The sequence below is a fragment of the Pieris brassicae genome, chromosome 12 (genome assembly GCF_905147105.1).
Source record: "Pieris brassicae chromosome 12, ilPieBrab1.1, whole genome shotgun sequence".
Taxonomy (NCBI): Eukaryota; Metazoa; Arthropoda; class Insecta; order Lepidoptera; family Pieridae; genus Pieris; species Pieris brassicae.
Window position 1 is genome coordinate 8,563,534 of NC_059676.1, and position 26,384 is coordinate 8,589,917.

General features: G+C 32.7%; 1 protein-coding gene across 1 annotated transcript in view; it reads left to right on the forward strand.

Annotated features, from left to right (window-relative positions):
- Window positions 1-6,496: 6,496 nt before the first annotated feature.
- Window positions 6,497-26,384, forward strand: part of LOC123717579 (fatty acyl-CoA reductase wat-like) — a 32,131-nt gene continuing 12,243 nt past the window's right edge. Inside the window, exons 1-2 of the mRNA XM_045673663.1 lie at window positions 6,497-6,589; window positions 21,785-21,962. Coding sequence (XP_045529619.1) covers window positions 21,787-21,962 — 176 coding nt within the window. The 5' untranslated portion in view covers window positions 6,497-6,589; window positions 21,785-21,786. The remainder of the gene's footprint in view (window positions 6,590-21,784; window positions 21,963-26,384) is intronic.

Genomic DNA, 26,384 nt, shown 5'->3' on the forward strand with positions numbered 1-26,384 from the left:
GCGTCTTTAGTGACATTCCACGTTTCACACCCATAGAGCATCATAATATTTAAATATTATACCGATCTTTTACCTAATTTTAAAAGGAATAATTAATGTTTGTATAACTTTACACAGCGCTGTCAGAAGCAACAGAAGCTGTCAATAAGGAATATTTTGTCACGTTTTGCAAACTATTCATACTTCATACTTCTTCCTTGATAAATGGAGACACAAAGAGTGTGTTCCAGTAGAAAAGAGTACCTGGTTCCTGATGTTCAGTATAAATAAAATTAATGTCTCAGTATTGTACTACGGAAATAGCAATGTGAAATCTACTTTGCACTAAATGCTTTTGGACCAGACGGCATAGTCATATTTCTAGCAGTATTTTGGGTGAATAGTATTTCAAATCTCAGAAGCATGCAGTTTGAATGGAGCTGTCCACTCCCAGCAGTCACCAATTCCTCGTATGAGTTCGCTTAACCGTTTCATGAAAGATTGAATTTTTTAAAAGTATTGTAATTTGTTACTTATATATTACTAGTTAGTCTAAGTAAGTATAATTGTTTCGCATTTTGCTATAAATACATATTTATGAAGAATACTTGTATAAGATTATTTTCAAAACTATTTATTTCTGGTTCACAAAAACATTGGTTTAATTTAGTAATAACAGTTCATATAACAAAGCGCAATAAAATATTTAACTGACAAGTTTAAAAACTATAAATTTAAACATTTCAACTGGAATAAGATTTTATATTTAACACAATACTTTAATAAAACATCCCAGAAAGTGCAATAGTAAAAAAAATCTATGGCGCTACAACCTTTACGGTCTGAGCCTCGGATTTCTGCATCTGATTCATGATTATTTGTTAATCTAATAGGCACGTAGGTGATCTTCTTATGTGCCTGACGCACGCCATCGACTTTCTACGGCAAGCCGGTTTCCTCACGATGATTTCCTTCACCGTTCGAGCGTTGTTAAATGCGCACATAGAAAGAAAGACCATTGGTGCAGAGCCGGGGATCGAACCTACGACCTCGGGGATGAGAGTCGCACGCTGAAGCCACTAGGCCAACACTGCTCTACAGGAGGTGCAATAGGTTAAAGTAAATTATTAATTACGTCAATTTAATTAATGATTGTATAAATAATCATCCAATTAGCAGTCTAGAATGTATATATCAATATTTAAATCGAAAATTGGTCAAATCTAAATAAATATTAAGGTGGAAAAGCGTTAACATTTATTTATACGGTCGAAGATTTTGTATAGTTTATAAGGATACTTATTTATAGTGGGGCAAACGAGACGCCCAAATTGGGCAGTCGGGGCCATGGACAAAGATTTTAGTAGGTGCGTTGCCTGTCTTTGCGGGAGGAGTACACTCTTTCTTTTCCTCCATAATATACGTGATAGCTCGAGCTCGAACACACCCAGTGATGGATTCTCCAGCTCAGAAGTGCAGATACCTGGGGTAAAAATGTTCTATTTAATAGCGCGGCCACGATTTCGGCTCATCCAGCTGATAATGCAGCTTGACACTCCAACTGGTTGGATTAACTGACTAAGATTACTACAGTACCAACATTATTATTATACATTGATGCTGAGGCACATTTGGGGTTTAAAAATTACCACCCACTAGATGTCATTATTAATTATGGTTAAAAATACTTAACGCCTTTTTCTCAGTTTTAAAGAATATGCATAAAATCCGTCAAGCATTTTCGAAGGAGTTTGCTTAGAAACCCTGTAACACGAGAAGTTTTATAATGTATACAATAATATTGTTAATGGACATCAAATCAAATTATTTAAATTATTATTTTAAAAAAAATACCAATGTTTGCTAAAATCATTGCTATAGAATATTTTCATGTAAGCGTCAGAATTGTCACTAAAATTGTTTTGGTTATAATTGTTTATTGTTTGGTTGGTAGGAATTAAATAGAAACAATTGCAAATAGTATTGTCTTTTGTTAAAATAGCTTTTACACATTAAGAAAAACACTTTTTGAACGGATTAAAGCTATATATTATTATTAAAAAGTTACAATTATTTACATAATTTTAATTTTTTTTCCGACGTTTCGCGTGCTTTTCAGCGTGCGTCACCGTGACCACACACGTTGAAAAGCACGCGAAATGTCGGAAAAAATTTAAAATTTAGAATTATGTAAATAATTATAAGTTTTTAATAATAATACATAGCTTTAATCCGTTCAAAAAGTGTTTAGCAATTGCAAAGTAATTTTTAACAACGTGTTAACGTTTTACACGACTAGTGACCGTCCATCTGACGCACACGAAACGCGGAATGATATGAACTCGAGTCACGTGAGTCGAAATCTTGGTATCGTTGCCGCTTAATTACCCGCAAGTTTAGTAGAACGTCATGTTTGTTATATCTACGGAAAAGTAATAAAAATTATTTATAATTTACAGCTGAGTGTTCTCGAGGTTTTGTTGTTCAGGTAATTAAAAAAAAAAAACAACCGCACATTACCATAACATGCATTGGAAACATGTTACCAAAGAGCGAAGAAAATATTAGTCTGTTTCATGGCTTTCGTGGGAACCAGCTACCCACTCAAGTATTTCTAAAACCAAACGGTAAAGCGGATCCCTCACGATATTTTCCTTCACTGTTCGAGTGAATGTTTAATAGTCATATAGAAAGAAAGTCATTGGTGCTCAGCCATATGTTTAGAAAATCTGAATTAAAAAATCGAATCTCCGACTGGTTCACTGGTATTTGCATTTAATTATGGCGATGTGGATCTACGAATTATCTTTCAAAATAAAAAAGATATATAAATTGATGTTAAGTTGCCATATGTATTCATTTAGCTGAGCATTCATAATGACAATATATTATTATTATGATATATAAAAAATTCATGAAATAATCAATGCCATATATACAACAAATATACAAAAAAGCTGAGATATTTTTGTAGGTACAGTTATTTTTAGTTCTAATTAGGTCCGCCTCGTACGTCAATCAATAAATAATAAAATCCAGTTTTTAAGCGTTTATTAAACTGGTTTTCCATAAATCATACTACAAGAATTTGAAACGGACTTTACGGCATCCATAAAACTGCGTCATTGGTACTCGGTGCGGAAAAAAATGCTGTTTGGAAGTTGGAGTCTTATCACCTCATTCATAGGATGGACGCGTAAGGCTAGTCCTGCACCTGCTGTCACGATACTGCAGTCTTCTAGGACATCCATCCCGTGGTAGTCACTAGGTGTCATTTTTTTAAAATTTTATATTTTTTAATTAAACATTAATAAGTAGAACGTAGTGTAATAAAATTAATAAAAAAGGCGAGCTGGATAGCTTGTCCATTTAATTAGCGTTTTGCTAAAATCCAAAATTATGAAATATTCTTTAAAAAAAATATACGTTAGACATATGTATAGACATAGTCAAAAGACTCTAGCCTAGCTGGAGCGAAAATAAAAAAAATGGAATAACAGTTGTAAAACTTGGAAAGGAGAATGACGTTCTCGTGGGTTTTCGCGGGAAAATATTGTTTACACTTAATATCGTAATTTAGGGCGTAATATGAAATTAATGTACAGCTAAATTAGCTAAATTAATGATTATTAACCAATGAAGCTCAATAGAATTAAAGATAGTTTTAAGTTGCAACAGATTACTATTGTGGTTAATATTCTCTAGGTATATTCCATGGAAAAAAACAAAGATTGTACAATTCTTTGAATATGAAGTCACGATACTTATACATTGAAATCAGCCAATAAATTGCATTTCACGTGTGTTGTTGTCGACAAAGGGTTTTTCCGAACGGGTACTTGACCAAGCACATTTTTAAAATCAAGTTAGTAAACTGCTTTTTTGCCATAAAAACCATTTTGATCTGCATGAATGTGATATTGTTGAAATTAAATATTGTAGTATGATCTATTTATGCTAGAACAGGGGTTAGTTTAAATAAATATAATTCAAATGTTTTACGGGAATATTTTATCCAGGCATTTCAAAATGGGCGCCTAACTACCGTTGACAGGTTGACAGGATTGACAGAATTTTTGTAGTAACTTTTAGAGTTTACACACCGCATATTATCTTACTCCATAGAACGGCTTTTAAATTTTTCTATTCAGTCTTAAATCAATTCAGCCATTTTGATTCTCATTTATATTTATTAGACTTAACCAAAAAAATGTGGCTAGACCACGCATGGCTGTTTCTAAGTTGAGCGCGGCCTTACAGTGATTTTCCAAAGTTCAAACTATTTAAAACGCGTTCACGTTTATAATCATGACCTTACCGCCATTTTTTATTCCTCAATAATTACTAGATGCTACAATGTTGTTTTCATGTTTATTGAAAATTTAGTTAAAATAGTATCGAATAATAGATAGATAGATTTCTAGCATTTGGGTCATAGAGCACAGATTATTCGCAGATTATACTAAAAAAACCAGTGCGCCACGTCCTTGAGATTTTTGTATCTGTTTCGTAATTTTTTTTTCTAATAGGCAAGTAGGCGATCAGCCCTCTGTACTACGACCTACGACTATTTGGTAGAAGGCGCGTATAAGGGTCTAAGGCATGCTGGTATCATTGATTTCCTTCACCTGCACGAGCTAGTATTAAATACGCACTTAGAAAGAAAATCTTTTAATGCACAATGCTGGTGGTGGTTGGTGGTGGGGTTCAGATCTCCCAATACTCTAGCGTACTAAGGTCCTGAAGCATAGATGAGACATTTTAGAGATAATTTATACAAACACATCTGGATTACTCTGTGCTTTAAACAAATGAAAACACGCGACTATTGACATAAAATTAAAAAAATATTTTTGTTAAACAAAGTACAGTTATAAAAAATCCAATAACTTTTAGTAGAAAACCAAAGGTAAGCAAATCAAAAACACAAATTTCAATGAAAGACCTTGCCAAATCTGGAATTTTAATTCAAGGAAAATATTTAGATATGAATTTTGATAGACTGTAGTATACATTCTTTGCTTCGAATTTGCTTGCTACTGCGTAGCAATTAACTAGCGGTTCAGTGCTTATACGACAAATTTTATTTATCGGAGCATTGTGAACGGCACAGTGCAAAAAGACAATTGCAGAAAAACAAAAATGCAAATTCAAAATAAAAATGATCTAATTCATAGATATGTCCTTAGTATTGTATATATCCGTATCTTGTACCATTAATAAATCAAACATAATCAATGTAATAACACAATATAATGATCAATAATAATATAGAAATAAATAAATCAATGGCGCTACAACCTTTTAGGTCTGGGCCTCAGATTTCTGTATCTGTTTCATGATCGTTTGTGAATTGAATTGGCAAGTAGGTGCATCAGCCTTCTGTGCCTGACACACACGGTCGACTTTTTGGGTCTAAGGCTAGCCGGTTTCCTCACGATGTTTTCCTTAACCGTTCGAGCTAAAATTAAATGCGCACATAGAAAGAAAATCCATTGGTGCACAGCCGGGGATAGAACCTACGACCTCAGGGTTGAGCGTCGCACGCTGAAGCCACTAGGCCAACACTGCTCTCACTACTCAATAACATACCAGTGGCGCTGTAACCCTTAGTCTTGACCCTAGTATCTATTTCGTGTTCATATGTTTCTTCCAATATACAAGTAGGTAAGTCTGTGCCTGACACACGCCGTTGACTTTTGCACCTAAGGCATGCCAGTTTTTTTTTATCTTTCACCGTGTGAGCGAGTTTTAAGCACTTAGGACATGTTTCTAACTCCCGTACGTCAAAAAGTACGGAAGTCATAGTTCCCCTAAATATTAGAAATAAATATTTATAGATGTGCAAGATTTGAGGGCCTCAACGTTTTTTTTTCTTTTAAAAAATTTTAGAACCTTTTTGTACATATTATATTTCATATTTGGCTATATGTTTAGTTTAATTGTTTTTTGTTATATATAATTAATGTTAGCTGTTAGATAAAGGCAAAATTCCTAAAATAAATTTAGCTACAGCATCGAAGAAAATTATTACAAGGAAATACAAAAATCATGTATGACGGAACAATTAAATTCAATTAAAATAGAAATTGTAACAGCAGATATATTTAGGAAAATAAAATAGTTGGCAAGAAAAAGTTTCTTCTCGTCTATTCTAACCAGAACTGAAACAAAATATTAATTTAGTATGTTTAAAAAACTTACGTATATGTACGAAAGCTCATACAAAAGTTATATGTACATTTTGTTTTTACAGAATTATTCCATTTAAGATTTATTTATAAAGTATTAAAAATGTTTTATACAAATAAATATTTGTGATACCATTTGAATTAAAATAATAGGCAAATATTGATCGCATTGATGTGCGATTTGACGCGGGTGTGTATTAATAAATATAGAGTTTTTTACGATGTTTTTTAGATTGAGTACAAATCAATAAAGCCTATTTTCCTTCCCTGTAGCTTGTTGACAAACTATGTTTGCTCGCTCCCTGACGGCAGCATAACGTCAATAATCTAAGGCTTTGAGCCGCTTACACAAAATTGCTTAACAGTTAGTGAACAGTGCTCGAGTTGATAACGCGGAGTGGTTGTTATTTATCGCAAAAGTAAGTTATTACAATAATATTTTTTCATATTTTTACAAAACTATAGGCGTCAACGAATAATTTTTTGAATAATTTTATTTTTATTTTAATGTTTTTAAACAATTTCGAAAAATATTGATTGTGTAATTATACTTAATAATTAAAATTTTAGCTAAAACAAATAAAAAACTTAAAAACAAAAAATATGTTTTTATATGATAATTAAGCATTTAATTAAAGACCAATTTGTTTAATTGTTTTACATCATGTAAAGTAATTAATATAATATATGAGGTAACTATAGTTTTTGATTTATATAGACTATAGGACGAGGTAAATAGGAGTGTCCTCTAGTCGAGGCCGCCTCATGGCTTAGTTATACTTATATAGTTAGAGGTGTTGGATACGTTTCCGGGGATTTTTTTTGGGTACATTACAACAGACACAGTAATGTGTTTTTGTCCCATTACGTGGGATTTTGGGACTTTAAACTTATTCTAAATATCATACAAATAATTTAAAGCTTGGTATAATTTCTGTTTTTGCAATGTTGTCTAAATTTATTGTTATTTTTTTGCTAACCCTTTTTTGTATGACTTAATTTCGGTGGTTTTTATATTTTTGTCATGTTTTTGTACATGTATGATAATTGGTGGTCTAAATGAAAAAAGTCGAGCTGTTTTTGTATTAGAATTATGGGATTTATCGAAATATACTAGATTCTCACAAGTTTCCATTACGCGAACTTAGGAAGCTGTGAGCATTTTATAAAAAAGAGATTATGTGAAAATCTACGTCAATGTCGCCATAATATAAAGGAAGACCGAAGTGTTACTAATGCTCACTGGTTGCGCACGTCGACAGTGTGTGCCACAACGCGTCAACATTCTAAGTCTAGATAAAAAAATGATAATTCGAATTTTTGTATGGAAATATACTAAATTTTCGGGATTTTCCATTACATGACTAACAAGCTCTGACGTCTTTGATGTAGTTATGAATTCACCAAAAAATAGCACACACACTTCTGAAGGTGAGTCAAAAGTATACGCTTCTAAATCATTTAACCGTCTCAAATCATTTACTGGTGTGGTCTGGTCAGCAAGGCGTAGAACGGAGTAGAACAGGCAATTAACTATCCGTTGCTTTTTTGATCATTTTATTTTACAAAACGCTTGTTAGAAGCTGCAATCAGGTATGATCACATACGGAATTAAAGTTATTCTCTTGAACTCTTAGATATAGTTGACAGTTAGACGTTTACCAAACAGTAAGGCTTTTTTAATAGGCAGCTGAGGATTGTATAAAAAGGGAGTTTATTTAATTGAAACGCTTGGCGGCCCGGGCGACAACTACTCCGGGAATCCTCTTGATATTTTTGGGTCAAAGCCCGCTGGCCGGCATTACCTCTTGTGCCATAATTTGTAATCTTTAAACAATAATATATGACAGGGAATTGTTTAGGTAATTCCAATATTTATTAATTATTGTATAAATGATATTAATATAAAGGAAGTTGGTGTGGTGGAAACACAAACTGTACACAGTTTTTCTGTCCACTATATACTAAGGCCAGTGACATACAAGCTATAAAATTATAACAATCAAACCATTAAATAGTTAATAGTATTAGGCCAGGTTTGAATTAACAGAACACGGCTTTTATAGCAATTTACTACATGAATTTTTTAAACAAAATCGATATTCAACAAAACGTGTTAATGATGATTCTCATTAAATTTGCATCGCTAACATATCGTAAGTAGGTTAAAATATGATTATTGTTAATTTAATTACGTTGTCAAGGTAGTAATATTATCAACAGTAATTTGGGTTGATAAGGTTTCGTTGACTATAGTATGGTGGACTTTATTTCCGCGCATTTACGCTCATTGGGTCTGTTATGCGTAAATAAAAAAAAAAACACGCCGCATTGACTAACTCGCCAGCGAATACTGTTCACGCCAAACCCCTTTTCACGTCAGTCGTCCAAGGCCTCTCTGGAGTATTTCCTGACTAATAAGACTAATCTTATAAGGGTAGGTTATCAGTCTGGCTCAATGATGGCTAATTGGTTCGATTCCTGATTGCATATTTATGTTTATATAATCGCTATTAATACTAGCTCGTCGAACATAAGCAGGCATGTGAATGGGCCTGACACAAGACAATATAACATTTCGTAGTTAAAAACCGAGGCTTTGAACTCAAGACGTCAATACGTGCACAAACCTTATTAACAATATATTTTCAACACAAAAATATACAGTGTTTACAATATTCTTAACCTAGACGGTAATAATAATAACTAAAAATATAAACAAATTTAAATAATGTGGTCTCTCTGGCAGTGTACCTTTAATGCTGGCATCATTTCTTCGTATTACGATACTTATCTACTCACCGGTACTATCTACCGCCAACTTAAATCTTTAATTAGTGCCTGTACACTTGATATATATATATTAAATTCTCGTGTCACAATGTTCGTTCCCATACTCCTCCGTAAACGCTAGACCGATGCTTATGAATTTTTTTATGCATATTCAGTAAGTCTGAGAATCAGCTACTATCTATCTTTTAAACCCGTAAGTGGTAAGGTCCACCCTAAAATTTTATTTTTATTTTTTAGACAACATTTCTTTGTTTTTATTTTTAAGGGGTGTCCGTCCACCCCAAAAACTTATATTTTTTTGTTTTTATTTTTTTATGATACAGCATACAAAAATACATACAACCCTTAATTGTCACCCCTCTACGATCAACTACTTTTATTATAGTAGATAGGCTATTTGTATTGAACTAAATGTTTCCTGGAAATATACATGGCAAAATGACGTTTGCCAGGTCAGCTAGTATTTTTATTTATTAACACTTCGTTACATTACAATATAAAAAAATGGACATAATTAAATCAAAAGGAGGGTAACTGGCGGCCTTATCGCTTTCGAGCGATCTCTTCCAGGCAACTGTGAGTAAAGAAAAAAATGTATTAAATTACATAAGATAGGCAAGAATATATATAACTTTAAACTTCTGTTAGTGTATTTTTTTGTCAGATTCAAGATTTGAGTCTTAAGTATGTACTGATTTTCTACATTTTTAATTTGGTTTTTTAGTATTTCGCTCTGGCTTGGAATAACCCTTAGTAAAAAAATCCCCAATACCTAACTGAGTATTGGGATTCCCTTGAAACAGGATTTTCATTTATCTTTCTTAACACGTCGTTATATATTATACGCGAGTTGAGGCCAACCGGAATGTCTATAACTTGTATTATATGTAAATTTGTTTGTTATCTGTAAATTTGGGTTGCGAATTGAATAACTTTTCATTACATTTGTCTTTTGGATCACGATAAGCACTCGAAACTTCGAGTTATTAATGTAATTTGCATTTTTGAACGTTCTATTTCACTATTTGTTCATCAATCCCAGTCATTCACGAAATATAGATTGCGTGTGACTCTCATTCCTTAGGTTCGATCTTTAAACCAATAAACGTTGAGTTTATGTGCGCATTTAACACCCATTCGTCCGGTGAACAAAAGCGCCAGCGCCACTGGTTTTTTGTTCGGTTTAGGCACACGACATCCACACATACACAGCTGCCATAGCTTATGACATTAAAATAACGGATTCAATATGTCAAACTTCACCGGTTTAATAACAAGCAAGACGATAAACGATATTCTCCTGAAATACAGTTCTCACTACTGATGTATTGCTCTGTGATTTAGATGGATTGTGTTGCAATATAAATAATTTACATTTTATATTTTAATATTGAAATGAGATTAATTAACGATAAAGTAAGGTAATATAAATACTTATTGCATATAATTTAGTAGATGTTCCATATCCTCGTTGTTAAATGAAACAAACCAGTCCGCGATAAAACTTTTAATTCCGAATATACCTACGTTGTGGATTTTTTTGATAGAAAAGTGGTTTTTAAAAACGTCGTTGACATGTAAAATAATAAAAAATATTAAATAATCGTTATAATTTTTTTAAAGACGTTAATATTCTAATTTATATTAAAACTATTCGTTATTTCGTTTTCATTACATTTAGTTGGCCTTGTGGATTCAGCGCGCGCTTCTTATACACGTCTCAATGTTTCATTTTCAAAAATCGATGACATGTGTCAGAGAGAAGGCGGCTCACTTTCTTGTCTATGAAATGAAAATGATCAAAGAAACCGATGCCACCTGAGGCCAAGAAGGCCTAAATGGGTAGGGTTACTGGATAAAAAAAATGCGCACGCATAGATCGCTTATGTATAACAATAGCATAAAATAAATATTGGGTATGTATTAAATTACTAATATATCTATATTTAGAATTTATATCAAATTATTATAGTTTTAATACAAAAAACAAAGTTTTTAAAGATAATTCACGTTAAGAATTTAATAGTGTATTAGCGAAATGATTCTCCACGTGATAAATTGCGCGTCGCTCGTCTTTCCTGTATATTTTATAAAATGTATTTGATAGCGATAAAAAATAAGACATAATTTAGAAAAGATATATTAGGTAGTTTGATTATTGCAGTCAGGACTAACGTATACATTTTTTCTCATTTGAATCAAAAGACGAAACAATTTTCGTTTTACTGTTATTGGTCAAACAGAAAACCGGATCGTAACGATGCACAGACGACTCGCACCGTTCTTTCGTTTTACATTTTTAACCCTAAGTCAAGTCCAGCACAAAGTTACTAAGTTACTAACCGTTTCCCATAAATAGCGCAATCAAAACTTTGAAACTGTGTTCTATTTAAAATAACGAAAAGGCTTTCGTTAGTATTAAAAAAACAGGTTCGGTGAGTCATGGTCCAATGCCTTAGTTGTGTCTAAGTATTTTTTTCGTCGTGGATGTAAAATGCCAAAAACATCAACTTGACATTGACAGTACGACCTTTGCATAACAAATTACACAAGTTACGCTCTACGTTTTGCTACAACGGTTAACGAGCAGTTTCAATGACATTAGCCTTTTATTTTGTTCTTGTTACATTTTATTAATGTAACATTGGGCAAAAAAGCCGTTGTGTTTAATTTATGAATGAAAAATAACAATGGTAGATTTTTGAATATTTGATGATAAGATTTCTATGAAGCTGTACCATGCAAATACCATGTACCATGGGTATTTAAATTAACAACAACTAACTCTATTTCCGGATAAACAAGGTGAAAATTATTCAGACTGTATCCCATTAATTAAAAACGTTTTTACGAATGATCGACAGAGTGCCGATAATTTAAAGTGATACACTGATAATATAATTAAAGCATTTATTGATACATTATAATCGCGAAAAAAAACAGAACTGATTTGTACTGACAGTTAATGTATATTAGAAACAGTTAGTCAGAATATTGACGTTATTTTATTTTATTAACTGATTTTATAAAGAAATGTCTGTTAATCAACCACAATTGTAATAATCATTTATTTGCCTAGACAGTGGTTAGATCCATCAATTACAAATATCCGCACAATCAGCCATATACAAATAGGCATGCAAATGTCATATAAATTTTTACAATGTCTTATTAAGAACATAGAATAATGTCAATGTTAAATTATTTACAATCGGTGTCAAATCTATGGTCCAAATATTCCTACGCTATAAAGGCACTTTGTCTTTAAAAGTTAAATTTATTAAATAGTTTATAGCCATGGCGTAACAATATTTTGTATACATTATAGTGTAGCATGGAGGGACCCACAGCCGTGTTGGATCCCTCGGTATTAAAGGCAAGTTTCTTTGTATGTTTTGAACAGTTTTGGATATTTTTTTACATAACTGCTTCAAGAATATAATAACCTTTTCGATATTTGTATTAATTCAAATAAATCAGAACGTACTCTATATGCCTATACTACTATTGTAATTGGCTATTAGACAGTATGAAAAATAACGTATTATACTGAGTTTGATTGACTGATATTATATAGAGTATACTGTATAAAACTTATCTTTGAAACGCCAATGGCCATGAAGTTAAATAGTATTTGTGTAATTTAAAATTAATAATAACAAACTTTTTTAACATATTTACAAGCACGGTACATCGTACCATCTCGCAAAAAGTTTTGTCATTTAAAATTATAAAAGCTTAAATTGAAAAACAGCTTTGAACAGAATTTAAAATATATTCTACTATGCTAATAATTAGTTCAATAGCGTATTATTAACATACTATAAGATGATCATCAATCAGCTCATAAATGATTCATGGCTAATCCTATCAATTCAATCTTAACGGACATGTCCTTCTTTTCGCTATTGTTACATCAGAAGAGGAAAACGCTGACATAACTCATTGATGGTTCTCGAATGTTTAACGTTGTAACCGCAAAGGCGAGAACATGTGGCCTCAGGTCGAATGCAGACATATTCTAAGCGCTTTTGACTATATGAAGAGTGTATAATCATAGGTATAAACGGAAGCTTGTTATTTCAACAAAATTTGCATGACTCTGAAAACACACAGCAATTTCAATTGATTCACTTTGATATCATAATGTTCCCTTAGTAATAAAAGTAAATGCAAATATTTCATCGCGCTTTGCTGTTAGAAATGAAACGTTTTCCTATTTATTTATTCTTTATTTTATTACAAAAATTAACGGCTATAACGCTTTTCTATTAGTACTTACAAAATTTTTGTGAATTTTGTGTTTTAAAACAATGACAAGCTTAGTTATAGTTCTTCACGTCCGTTCAACGCCGATTTGGGAACTAATATAAATTTAGAAACATTTTTTACGACGTTTATTAGTGTACATGACTGCTAGATGTATTAAAATATTTTCACATATGTTCTCAGGCGCGTGCCTGACATACCCACACACACCCTTCTAACACTCACTCACACACGCGTACATACCCTCTCCAACTATCACACACACATGCACATACACTCACATATGATATTTACTAAAAACACTATTAACACGTCCACTTATTTAAATGATATAATCAATCTGCGCTATTAAAGAATGGCTAAACAATAAAAAAGTTTATATATAATAAATATTAATAATCCTATCCTAATCCTAATGGCTTCATCCCTGAGGTCGTACGTTCGATCCCCGTCGGTGCACCACCATTTTCTTTCTATGTGCGCATTTAACATAATCTCGAACGGTGAAGGAAAAAATCGTGAGGAAACCGACTTGCCTTAGACCCAAAAAGTCGACGGCGTGCGTGAGGCACAGAAGCCTAATCACCTATTTGCCTATTCAATTTACAAATGATGATGAAACAGATACAGAAATCTAAGGCCCAGACCTAAAAAGGTTGTAGCGCCATTGATTTATTTTATTTTTAATAATACTATACAGTGCTGTGGTAGCACCCCCCTATATGTATATAAATCTTCCGTTTCATTGATACTTTTTAGTCTATACTAGAAGAGCTGGTGTACTTCGTATCACCTGCATATATATGTCAAATCTTGTATGAAGTTTTTTTAAAACAGAACAAAGAGATCGATACTCATACTATAGATACGAGATAAATTTCTTATCATATATAATTAAAAATAATTTATTTATTTATTCATTTAGGAAACAAAACAGATACATCTCTAAAAGTATAAAACAAAAAAAAACACATCTGTATAAATATGACAACTAACTGACAATATTTTATTCCTAAAGACGAAGACATAAATATTTTTCCAGCAAATTGAATTGTCGTTTTTAGTATTTTTATTATATATTAGATTAGACAATGTTTACTAAATATTATTAATCTTTGCCACCGTTTAAACCTTTTCTGAACTCCCATAAATATTTCAAGATAATAGCGAAATTGATCCAGCCATTCTCGAGTTTTAGCGAGAGAAACGAACATCAATTCATTTATATATATATATATATATATATATATATATATATATATATCCAGACATATCAGCCACCAGCATTGTATGCCTGACACCATATGTCGGAGTTCAAGAGATGCCATTATCACTATGTTTGCATTCACTATAGGAGCCGTGATTCAAACACACGCCCTCATGTTTGTGTCTCAAAGCCTCTAGACTAACTGTTCTAAACTAACATTTTGTATAAAGCGCAAAATACAGCCCAGCCCCACATGGAGTGCTGTTCTCACCGCCTTTGACTGCGTAGAGATTTCGGTTCCCTCGGCATCTTCTACCGCATTTTATACGGCGAGTACTCGAGCGACCGGCTGAGTTTTATCATTGGACGTTAAGGCAGAATGCAAAATTCCATCCTCTCGATATCTCTCCTGGTGTTCTACATAGCAATTTTTATGACACTTTCTATTGCCCACCATCTCTTTGTGAAACCAGCTATTGCCAAACCGATACAACTTAGGGGCCTTTAAGAGGACTCCCTGACAGGTCGGCAACACACTTGCCTAGTGTTGCTGGTGTCCTTGGGCGGTAGTTATCACTTTATTCGAAGTGAAGAACTGCACACTCATTTGCATCCTGTCCCGTAAAAACCATTCAGATATTTTTAAGTAACACGTCAATTGTAAACTATAATACAATACTAATAATTTTGTTAAAAATATTCAAGTTCAAATAACGATTATGTTTGCGCACACAATGTAAATTCCCCCAATAACAAGACAAACATACTCTTTTCTGCAGTTTACACAGTGAATTTATTTCACTTTAGAGTTTTTTAGTATGTATTTTTATTTGATTTTGAGTAAGGATGAGTGGACCTGTCTTTTTATTAATTGAACAACGCACTGCGAGTGCTTAGTGCGGGAGGTTTATGAGGTACTCGCTATTGTGTATATCCACTAAAACCCCTAAACACTAAGGGTACCACCAACAATCGCCCTAAGCGAGATGCGGGAGTAGCCTGTCCCGTCAATCTCGAAACATCTCGTAACTTATTCACAAAACAAGAGTTTAAAAGTGTGTACCTTTATATGTAATTAACACTTTGACATGATTAACTATATTAGCTTTATCTTTATATACTGTATGAAAGGGCCAGGTGCGATCTGGAGCTCGAGACTGGCATGAGGGTATCCCGGGATGGGCTATCAGACATGTTGCTTGAGCACAGATCGCACCTGGAAAAATTCTGCGGCAGGATTGTCAAACATGTCACTAACATGAATAGTTAACGCTATGTAACGCAGGTAGCGCCGGACAGCGGGCTCCGACTCGCCCACAAATATTATGAGGATAATTCCGGAGTAGTTGTCGACCAGGTCCGGTGGGAGACGCCAACCCTTTAAGTTAATAATGTCCCTTTTTAAGAAAGCGGAGACTTCAACACTCCCCTGCTGCTTAGCTACTCGGTCACATATCTGCTTGATTGCGTGCCCGATAGGCTAGGATGTAGTTGTTCATTAAAAAAAAGTGAGAGATTGCAACTAAATTTCAGAAAGTTACAAAGTTGGATTATAATCCTACGTATGAGTTAGCTATGTTGTCGGATATTTAGTTAAGATGTTGTCATGGTCAGACCCAGGAAAAAACGTCAAAACAAATATTGTCCGTCACTTGGAAGTATATAAATATTTGCATATTTAGGAATGTTGCTACATTAAAATAAACTTATCTGTTTGACAATTGTATTTTATGGCATTTTGGCAGAGTAACCGAAAACGTTGATTTGAATTTGGAACTATAAAACAAATTCCTACTTGATTCTATTCTATTTTTAAACTGAAAACAGAAGGCATAGAGCAGACACATTCATAATTGTATTTAATTCACAGAATATATAAATAAGAATAGAAGGTTAATGCAAGGGAGCCGTCTGTAAAAAGCGTGATTTATTTATCATGTCGAGCTAAATATATTCTTTCATTATATCGAGTTTATAAACTCACCATCATTCATAAATTATTTATTATTCTTTTTATTTAACTTTTAGTGAAGACTATTGAGGAATTAATGATTAGCAAAAAAAAGAAAACCAAAAAATTTCAAATGCAATATTATAAATTATAGTTTGATTTTAATAAATGCATTTTTTTTAATAATCACATATTAAAAAGGTCAATACGACCTAGTTTCAATGATCCATGGACCTTGACAATATTATGACCATTTATAAAATTCAAAGATATTAATTATTGTATAGATTTGCTCTGAAATATATTTGCATCTATAAAAATCGTTTCCGCTTCACCTTGTTCTATATACTCATGATCATTTTACTCTATCGTTTAGTGTATATATAACATAGTATTGATTGTACGTGAGGTTTTAAATATTTTTTTTATAATTTAAAATATCGGTAAAAGACGTGAAATTGAATAATTGATTCAAGATTTACCTTTAAAAAACGTCAATAGATTAATTCATCTGCGAATTAGCAGGAAGGTGTCAGTTGTCAAACGTCACTTACAATGATTAGATCAACTAATGATCAGAAAACAATTCTTGCTAATTAATGTGTCATTAATGAATGAATGAATGAAGAATGAATATTTTTTCTTACTTATTGTATAAGTGTTTAACAACAAACGTAAAATAAACATAACATTATTAAATTAATACTGGCATCTTGGTGGCCTTCTGTGTTTTGTTTCAAAATATGGTAATATTTATACGTATACGCGCTAAGATTTTATTATATTAACTCTTCTAATAAATACTATACTATATTATATTTTTTAAATTACGTAATCCATAATCAAAGTTATCTGTTTATACAAGATGCATGTTGTGGATTTTAATCTATTCTCGTTGGAAGAAAATTGCAGTGTGAAGAAACTATTCGTAATTAGACTTTCTCGCTGGCTTGGTTGGGTAATGTTCTAGGGCTGTGCAAGACTAATGTTAAGCAAAACCCATAAAAGGTATCACTGGACTGTATGTATGTGATATTTTGTAAATTGGATTATAGTATGATAATCAGAAACTTGTATTAAAATCGAAAATTGGATTAAAATTTCAAAGTGTATTGAAATCGGAAATTTTATTAAGCTAGATGGTTTGTATTAAATTGTTCAACCCTAGAATTGAATTACTAGATTTTCAATCTAGATTACTATGTAGGTCGTATTGGCTAACTAATATCTAGAATTAATAAGATTGATATATCTAGATATAAACCTTTGCTTTTCAATTACATTTAAATTATTGGAATTATTATTACGGCGTAAATCATGTAGAATATGTTTATATGTATTGTGTTATAACCCGAGCAAATGAAGGTGCAGTTTGAACGGAGATTACTCCCGGTACCACTCGTTTCCGCTGTGGAGTAGCCCTCTCTGGGATTACACCATCGGAAAATTAGGCGTTAGGTGGGGGACGCACAGATTGCCCAGAAATTTTTAAATCTTGTAGAATCCTTAAAGAAAAGAGCGTACCAATTCTTAAAAGGCCGGCAACGAACTTGTGAGCCATCTGGAAATGTAAGCATCCATGGGCCACAGTATCACTTAACATCAGGTGAGCCTCCTCCCCGTTTACCGTTAGAACAGGGGTTGTATGAAAAAAGTAGCATTACAGCCAGCCCGCTTCGAGAGCTTGCAAGTGCGTTATCAGCCTCTAAGAAAATAAAAATCTAGATACTTACGGTTCTAGAAAATGGTCGTATTATTATCGATATAGTAAGCGAATGTAATTAAACGGGTATAAACTCTATATACGAGCAGTGTTGGCCTAGTAGCTTCAGCGTGTGACTCTCATCTCTTAGGTTTTAGGTTTGAACCCGGCTGTGCACCAATGGACTTCCTTGATATGTGCGCATTTAACATTCGCTCGAACGGTGAAGGAGAACATCGTCAGGAAGTCAGCCTTAAACCCAAAAATGTCGACGGCGTGCGTCAAGCACAGAAGGCTAATCACCTACGATTAACAAATGATTATGTAACAGATACAGCATTTTGAGGCCTGTTTTAATGGAAATTATTTTATGTAAGTGTCGAAAGTAAATAACACAAGATACCTTTAGTTTTGAATTTGGTTCAAAAATTTTCCGTTGTACGACGATTATACAATAATAAAAAAACCAGCGGCGCCGTCAGGGCCTCAGATTTCCGTATCCGCTTCGAGATCTTTATTTTTTAGTAGGTTCAGTACCTGAACCACAACGTCGACTTTTTGTATCTAATTTGGTTACGTCATATTGGTAGACATGCATATTGTTATACGATTTATAAATAACATCTATATGAATATTTATTATTATTATTATAAGTTTATAAGTTATAATAATATTTTGAACATTACATTACATTTCTCAAGTTTTTTTTTATAGAACAGGGGTCCAACGGCCACGATGCTTATCTGATGTTAAGTGATACGCCGCCCATGGACACTCTCAATGCCAGGGGCACTCACTCACTCTCAAGTTCCTAAGATAAATATGAGACACTGAACTGTTACGTATAAACTACGTGTAATAATAGACCTTTGAGTCACTAGTACCTTCTTGCGCGTTAGTTATATGAAAAACAAAATATATTATTTAACATTGTTGTACATTGTACTGGCGTCATTATGTAGATATTCATAGATAATTAAATTATACTCACGTGTGATTTATTATGGATATTGTAATTACTAGTGACAAAGTTATATTTCTCGTTATAGACGCACACAGTGGCTTGTTCAATTAGTTATAAAATTTAAAAAATCTGGTGCGGCCACTGCACAGGCGGATAGCAATAAACGGCTCAAATATCTCCTCTCTCCAACTTCGATTGTGTTCCCTTTAGTGTAAAGACTTTTGCCCAAAAAGCTCAAGGGCTGTGGGGTCCCAGTGTACTGTCGCATGTGTCTATTTATTAATTTTTAATTATTAATATGTATGTTAAGAAAATTGAATAAAGATTAATTAAATTAAATATTGATAAATGTGATTTAGTTCCTTTTACGAGCTAATTTAGCTTATGACGTTCATGATACGTTTAAGTTTTCTTAAAGGAATTGACAGAGAACAACACAGCCATGTTAATATAACCTAAAAATATAAATACATTTTTAGTATAAGTAGTAATATAATAATAATATTAGACATAAAACTTAAATAATGTTACAATAAAGCACGTTGGTTGGCTCACAACAAATACCCTCTGTATTAGTTATGGAAGCTTTTAAAATCGTTGTAATTGTTTTGTCTTGTGCAATTGTTGTGCTGTTTACGTTTTTATACCTATTATTCTTTTGTTTTTATTTTTAGTTTAGTTCGCATTCTGTAAGTCTTATCTGTGAAAGAATTTAAGAACACTTCTATAATTATAACTTGTAAATATATCTATTTTATTGTATATAATAGTAATGTTTTTTTATTGATAAATAAATAAAATACGGACGTCTGTACGACGGTATTTCGTGTTCTGCTTCCATGACCCATGATGAAACTCAGATGAATTCGCATACGTTAATACGTTATCCTATTCGAAACACGCATAATGTGTTTATTTAGTTCCAAATTTCGCTTTATATGAAAATTTATTGCTATCGTAAAGATATCGTAAATTATTTCGAGACCGTAGTCCCAGCATTTTGGTTAGGTTGTGTTTATGTACAGTCATTTGTATGATGTTGTATAATCTTCAATGTAAAGATGGGACCAGTACGACAATACTAGGAAACTTTATTAATATAACATTGAGAAACGAGTTGAATATTAATCTTTATTTATAAATAATAGCTTCTTGATCCTTCAATTAGTGTATTGTTTTAATTAACATTAAATTTACCGGTTGTTTATACAATAAAGTACGTACCACCTATTTGCGTAAGCCAAAGATAATAATATAATCTTACAGCTTATAAACAACTAGCGAACCCGACAGACGTTATCCTGTCTTAACTATGAATGTTTCGAATTGGTATAATCAACTAAAAATGCTTTATGATGTACAACATTCTTTGTTTGTTTTTCTGGCGTATATAAATAATTTTGTTGGTATTCCGACTGTACCAGGCGACATAAAACTGGTCATGTGAAAAACTTGTAATTTTTTTATTTGAAACGATTTTAATTTTTCTTACAAGACGATCCTCTTTGACGATATTTGCAGCACGCATTCAAACGCTCAAATGTTATGTCAAACGCTTTAAGGTTACATGAAAAAAGTTTGAATTGTAAAGGTACTATGTACTAATTGTACTATGCACTGAGAAAAAAATAGCTATCGTAACAAAAGTATTCTTAAATTTTCGCGCAATTTTCTTACTTTTTCTATCATTAGAACCTTCTCCCGACAATAACAAACAAAAAAAGGAATTAGCGAAATCGGTCCAGCCGTTCACGCGTGATGCCGTGACCAAGGGAAATAGGGATTAATTTATATATATATAGATAGAGCAGTGTCTTTAGCGTGCGACTCTCATCCCTGAGGTCGTAGGTTCGATCCCCGGCTATGCACCAATGGATTTAATTTCTATGTGCGCATTCAAAATTAGCTTGAACGGTGAAGGAAAACATCGTGAGGAAACCGGCTTGCCTTAGACCCAAAAAGTCGACGGCGTGCGTCAGGCACACACTTGCCTATTCGATTAACAAATGATCATGAAACAGATGCAGAAGGCTGAGGCTCAGACCTAAAAAATAGGTTGTAGCGCTAATGATTTTTTTAATAAACAATAATAATATATCAATATTTTATTATCAATAACTTGACGATTTTTTTGAAATTCTTTTATTAACGATCTATGTCGATGTAAGAGCAATAAAATGATAACTGTAGTGGTTTTTATTTATGAACGCTACCATTTATAAGCATATATATCAAATAAAACGATACTAAGCGCGAACCAAGGGTATCTCGTATCACAAAATCCAATACATTTTTGACGTCCCCTATCTAAATATCACTTTAAGTTTGATTTCTAAAGTAAAGTGTAATACGTTTAGCTGTAGGGTACATAAGTACGTTACGCTGAGCACAAAGGCCGAAAAACTAAAATTTATAATAAATTAATTAATTAGTAAAACAAACATTACTATTCATGAACTATATAAAAATACGTGTCAATGTTTATAAATTATAGTTTTAATTTTCGTTTTAAATTATTACGCATTAACAGCCGACTTGCATTCGCCACCACTACCACTAACTTTTCCACCGCAAACAGTCATTTATCAAAAAAATTAGACAATTTTTAGCATCAGGACCTTCACTTCGTCCGAGCTCGTGTACAATAATGAGATAAACTTAATCTAATCCGTATTATTCGTATTAAATTTTTTAATATAATGTTATAACCAATGATATCTCTTCCAGGAATGGTGGTTATGGGGGAAACAATCGTTCAAGAAGGCGGAGACATCACATACAAAGACATGATTGACGAGCCACTTTTAGAAGAATCCCAGATCCAGAAAATGTTCACAGGAGCCTCGGTGTTTATAACTGGTGGCACTGGATTCCTAGGGAAACTCTTTATTGACAAGTTACTCAGGTCAGAACTAATAATAATAAATGCTTTAAGGAGACCAAAAACAGTGGTTCGAACGTACGAGGTTTCGGGGCCGTACCCCAGGTGTTTTGTGCTACGATATTGCGGGCTACTCGATTGTGAGGAAGTTGCTTAGATCTGGTTAGCGCTACGTCTTCTAATGTAATTTCCACACTTGTATATCCTTTCTGGAACATATATTCTTAAGTATTTATTTTCATTTTAGCATATGATTGAGTACTATAGAACATATAAACATAAGCCTATGGTACACAGTTGTGATTCAAATACGTGATCATTTTAAATATATTATAGGCTTAAACTATGCATTAGTATTAAGCTAGATCATAATGGTCAATGAATGAGTGAAGTGAAATATTATAAAAAAATATATTTACAAGAGATTCCCTAATAGGGATATAATATTAAGCCTACAATATTTGTTGGTGCTGTAAGATACACGTGATAGCGCAACACCGACTGCAGCAACTTATCCGACAATATTATTTAATGGCAATTTTTGTCACGCACTGAAGTATTTCCGAACCAATTCGATTTTTCAAGAAAAGAGCGTATCAATTCTTAAAGTGCCGGCAACGCACTCGCGAACCCTCTGGGATTGAGAGTGTCCATGGGCGGCAGTATCACTTAACATTAGATGAGCATCCGGCGTCATTCCTATTAATACAACAAACAATAATAAAAAAAAAATCGTAGAAAACTTTCAGGTTTTAGGTTTTATTATCAATTTGCTTGCTACCTGCTTAGTGCAGTACTTATATTAATGAATGAATCCTTATTAAGATTCTAAAACAAACCTTCATGTCTTTATTAGCCTTATGGTTTTCTTGTGTTATCTAATTTAGAGTTAAGTCCATGAAACTATACTACTGACTACAATTTATCGCAAACGGTTTAAAGATCTTTGTAGGACGATTACGTAATAGTAATTAATTCTAATCACCGAACTTGGTAACATTGATGGCCGTCGTTCGATGAATTAAAATCTGTGAAGGAAAATGTGTTGTATGACCTAATCTTATTGTAATACGCCTCTGACGAAATACATTTGCATACATAAAACAGGAATTATTTGTTTACGAATAAAATAATTCCATCTAAATTTTTTTATAACTAAAACCATGTGTCAGTCAGTAAAAAGTCTCTGGTCTGGCATAGATAATGATTGAATTAAATAGTACGTGGTGCTTTCGTCGCAATACAAGTGAATGACATCCGAAATCCAAAACACAGGACTGTGACACGTGTATATGTTCGTGTTTATAACATTTAAAATCTATTTTGAATGTTTTTTCTTAGTTTTATAATTGTCGGCGCTCCGAGTATTGCCAGACGCAAACGCTCTCTTCAGCATTTACATTACATCAGAGTTGGTTTCCGTACCTTCTTAAACATTTAAAACGATTCAAAATAAGCTTATAAACTAACTTATTAATAAGAAATTAAACGTAGTGTATGAAGCCTAGTTTTTATAGAAGTTTTTATTATATCGACGTCAAGATATTTTTTGGTAAAACAGCTCCAAACGTTTTTCTACGTATTTTCATGACTTGGCAATGGTACCATGCAATAACCGGATGGTTCACGTTCTTCAAACCTATATAAATTAATTAAAACCCATATAAAATAATTAACCTAACCTGACAAATGTCACTTAGAATAAAAAAAGAATCCTTACCTAACCACTAGGAACTAAGACCATATCATAAACATCATCCATGTAATTTAATCCATTTTTTTAAGCGGTCCAAGTCACAGAGTATATACAAGTTGTAAGGAACGATGGAAAAAAATTAGAGCTGTTTTTAAGGTGGAACGGTAATTCAACAAATTAACCATTTTTTTCTTATATAAATAGTTTTTTGATGTTAGTAAAATCTATTACTGTATTTATATTCAATGTATAAGTAATTATGTAAAATTATGCATAGATACGTAGAAAATTGTGTAAATTCGGACTAATGTTTTAATAAACAAATTTTAAGTAAACGTCATTGTGTGTTCCGTGTCAACAGTATATGACGATTAAGGCTGTATCAAAGATGACCTCCAAGCCTTTTAAAAATGTAGTTTATAAGGTAAAAATGGTGAGATTATGGTGGCCTAGAATAAAAACAATAAATGAAGCAATATAACCAGCATTGCCTCATTACCGCGTAGTTTATCTAAAAAGATTCCTCTTCTGGCAGTACCAGCCGCCTTCCTTCTGTGTCAATGAAAAAGACCCCAATAGTGAGTATGTGAATGGTTATGTATAATACAGTGCTTTTGAGACTGTGGCTGAGAGATGTTTTGTGTGTCTGGGTTAGTTTTTGCATCCTCAGTCATACAAAAACAGTAAAGGTTCTGCAGAATCGAAATTCAAGTCGGTTAGCATGAATAACTATGTATATTGTCAGCTTACAACTTCATAGTAAGACTAGACTATCTTAGAATAAATAGATCGGGAGATTTCATTATAACGCGTAATAAAAAAAAGAGGTGGCCAAACACCGTCCATTGTTTTGGCGTCGGCAATTATAGCAAGAATACATATTCCGTTTAATACTGTTTGAAGTATTAAAACGAATTTATTGCAGCAGTCTCAAGATTACATAATTGCTTTTTAATCTAGTACGCTTCACCAGAGACTATTTATATTTTTGTCTAAACCGGATAGATCTTTCTATATAATACATTTCGGAGGTCGTTGAAAAATAGTTCCTCAAATTCTTATGTACAACTAAGCATATTAATCACTTTACAAGTTTCACACTTCACCGCAAATGTATATTGTCAATACTGTTATTACTCAGTTTGTGGGCCGGATTTTTGTTATTTAAGGCCCACAGGGGCCTTTAGGAATCGACTAAAACTTTTGAGAATAACATGTTATGTTAATCACTATTGAAAAATCGATTTAAATATATATGGTATAATTTTGTATAATAATGCAGTTTATTTATGGTATAATGCTGTGTAATGTGTCCAGTAGCATAACATTAAATTTCACATGTTTTTTGTCATGTAACTACTTAAAAACTAAATTTTGACGATTGAAAACTTTGTACATTCACTAACAATCTTAGACAACTTCTTCTCAACTTTTCCTTTTCTGATATGAAAAGTATTTTTATTGTATAACAGTAGTTTAATTATAAAATTGTAAGCGTTATCTAGAAATTATTACGATTTAAGACACATTTAGACCCACTGGATATTATTATTAAACTTATAAACAGTTTTCCCAAATGAATATAGTATTAAAACACTTTAAGTACAAATACAGATATTTCCACTTCAGAATTTAGTATAGGGCCCTATGTTAAGGAAATAAATAAATGTTTTCAGTTCAGCCCTGGCTCACCACATAATCACGTATTCTTATATATTCGTTAATTTTCTCATCATGTTTATGTTTACCTTTTATTTTAATGTTTAAAGAGATGATCGTCATTTAATAGAACTAAGTTCAATACAAATATATACACAAGTATTGTATAGTCTTTGCCCGGGGTTCGAATCTAAACAGGCAGATTACGTACTACTTTATTAATTCGATATTTTTTATATTTTAGTAGGTATCATCTAATTCAATGTCATTCACATTGAAAAAAAACAATCACTTACGACCATGTAGTTAGAAATTAATTCGTTAAAAAAGTTTGTTATGTTTGCCTATAAGTGCATCTCAGATTAAATAATGTATTTTATTTTGCTTGTACCAATGTTTCAGTATGTTGGGCGTTGGCAATCTTTATTAAATAAATAGATAAAAAAACATGTCTAATTATTACATAAAGTTACTATAAATGAATCAATGGCGCTACAACCTCGACTTTTTGGATCTAAGGCAAGCCGGTATCCTTACGATGTTGTCCTTCACCGTTCGAGCTAAATACGCACATAGTAAGGTACATTGGTGCACAGCCGGGGATTGAACCTACGACCTCAGGGATGAGAGTCCCCACCACTAGGCCAACACTGCTCGTAAGGTTACTTAGGTTACTAGGTTAATATTGAGAGATCGTGAGTTTTTGGTATTCTCACTACAAAAGCTAGAAAGGTTTCATAGCAAAACAAGTTTTACGAGCAGATCATCATTTGAGCCTTGAATTTTACTATTTATAAAATAATAATCATATTTAAAATTATTCTAAGACATTAATAAGATTTGAACACGACGGAAATTTTATTCAAAACTGGTTAGTGTCGACGTTTTAAAAATTCTTAGAATCTATTTATTATCCTTGGATAGCAAAATATTGTGGTACGATTAAGATGAACCTTATTCTTACGTGTGTGTTACCTATGCTGTGCTTGGTTCTGTGACACTAATCTTACAATCAAAATCCACGGGTTTGTCTTCGTGATATGCCAACCTTTACCATCTAAGAATGTTGTTTACGCAACGTCAGCACGTAT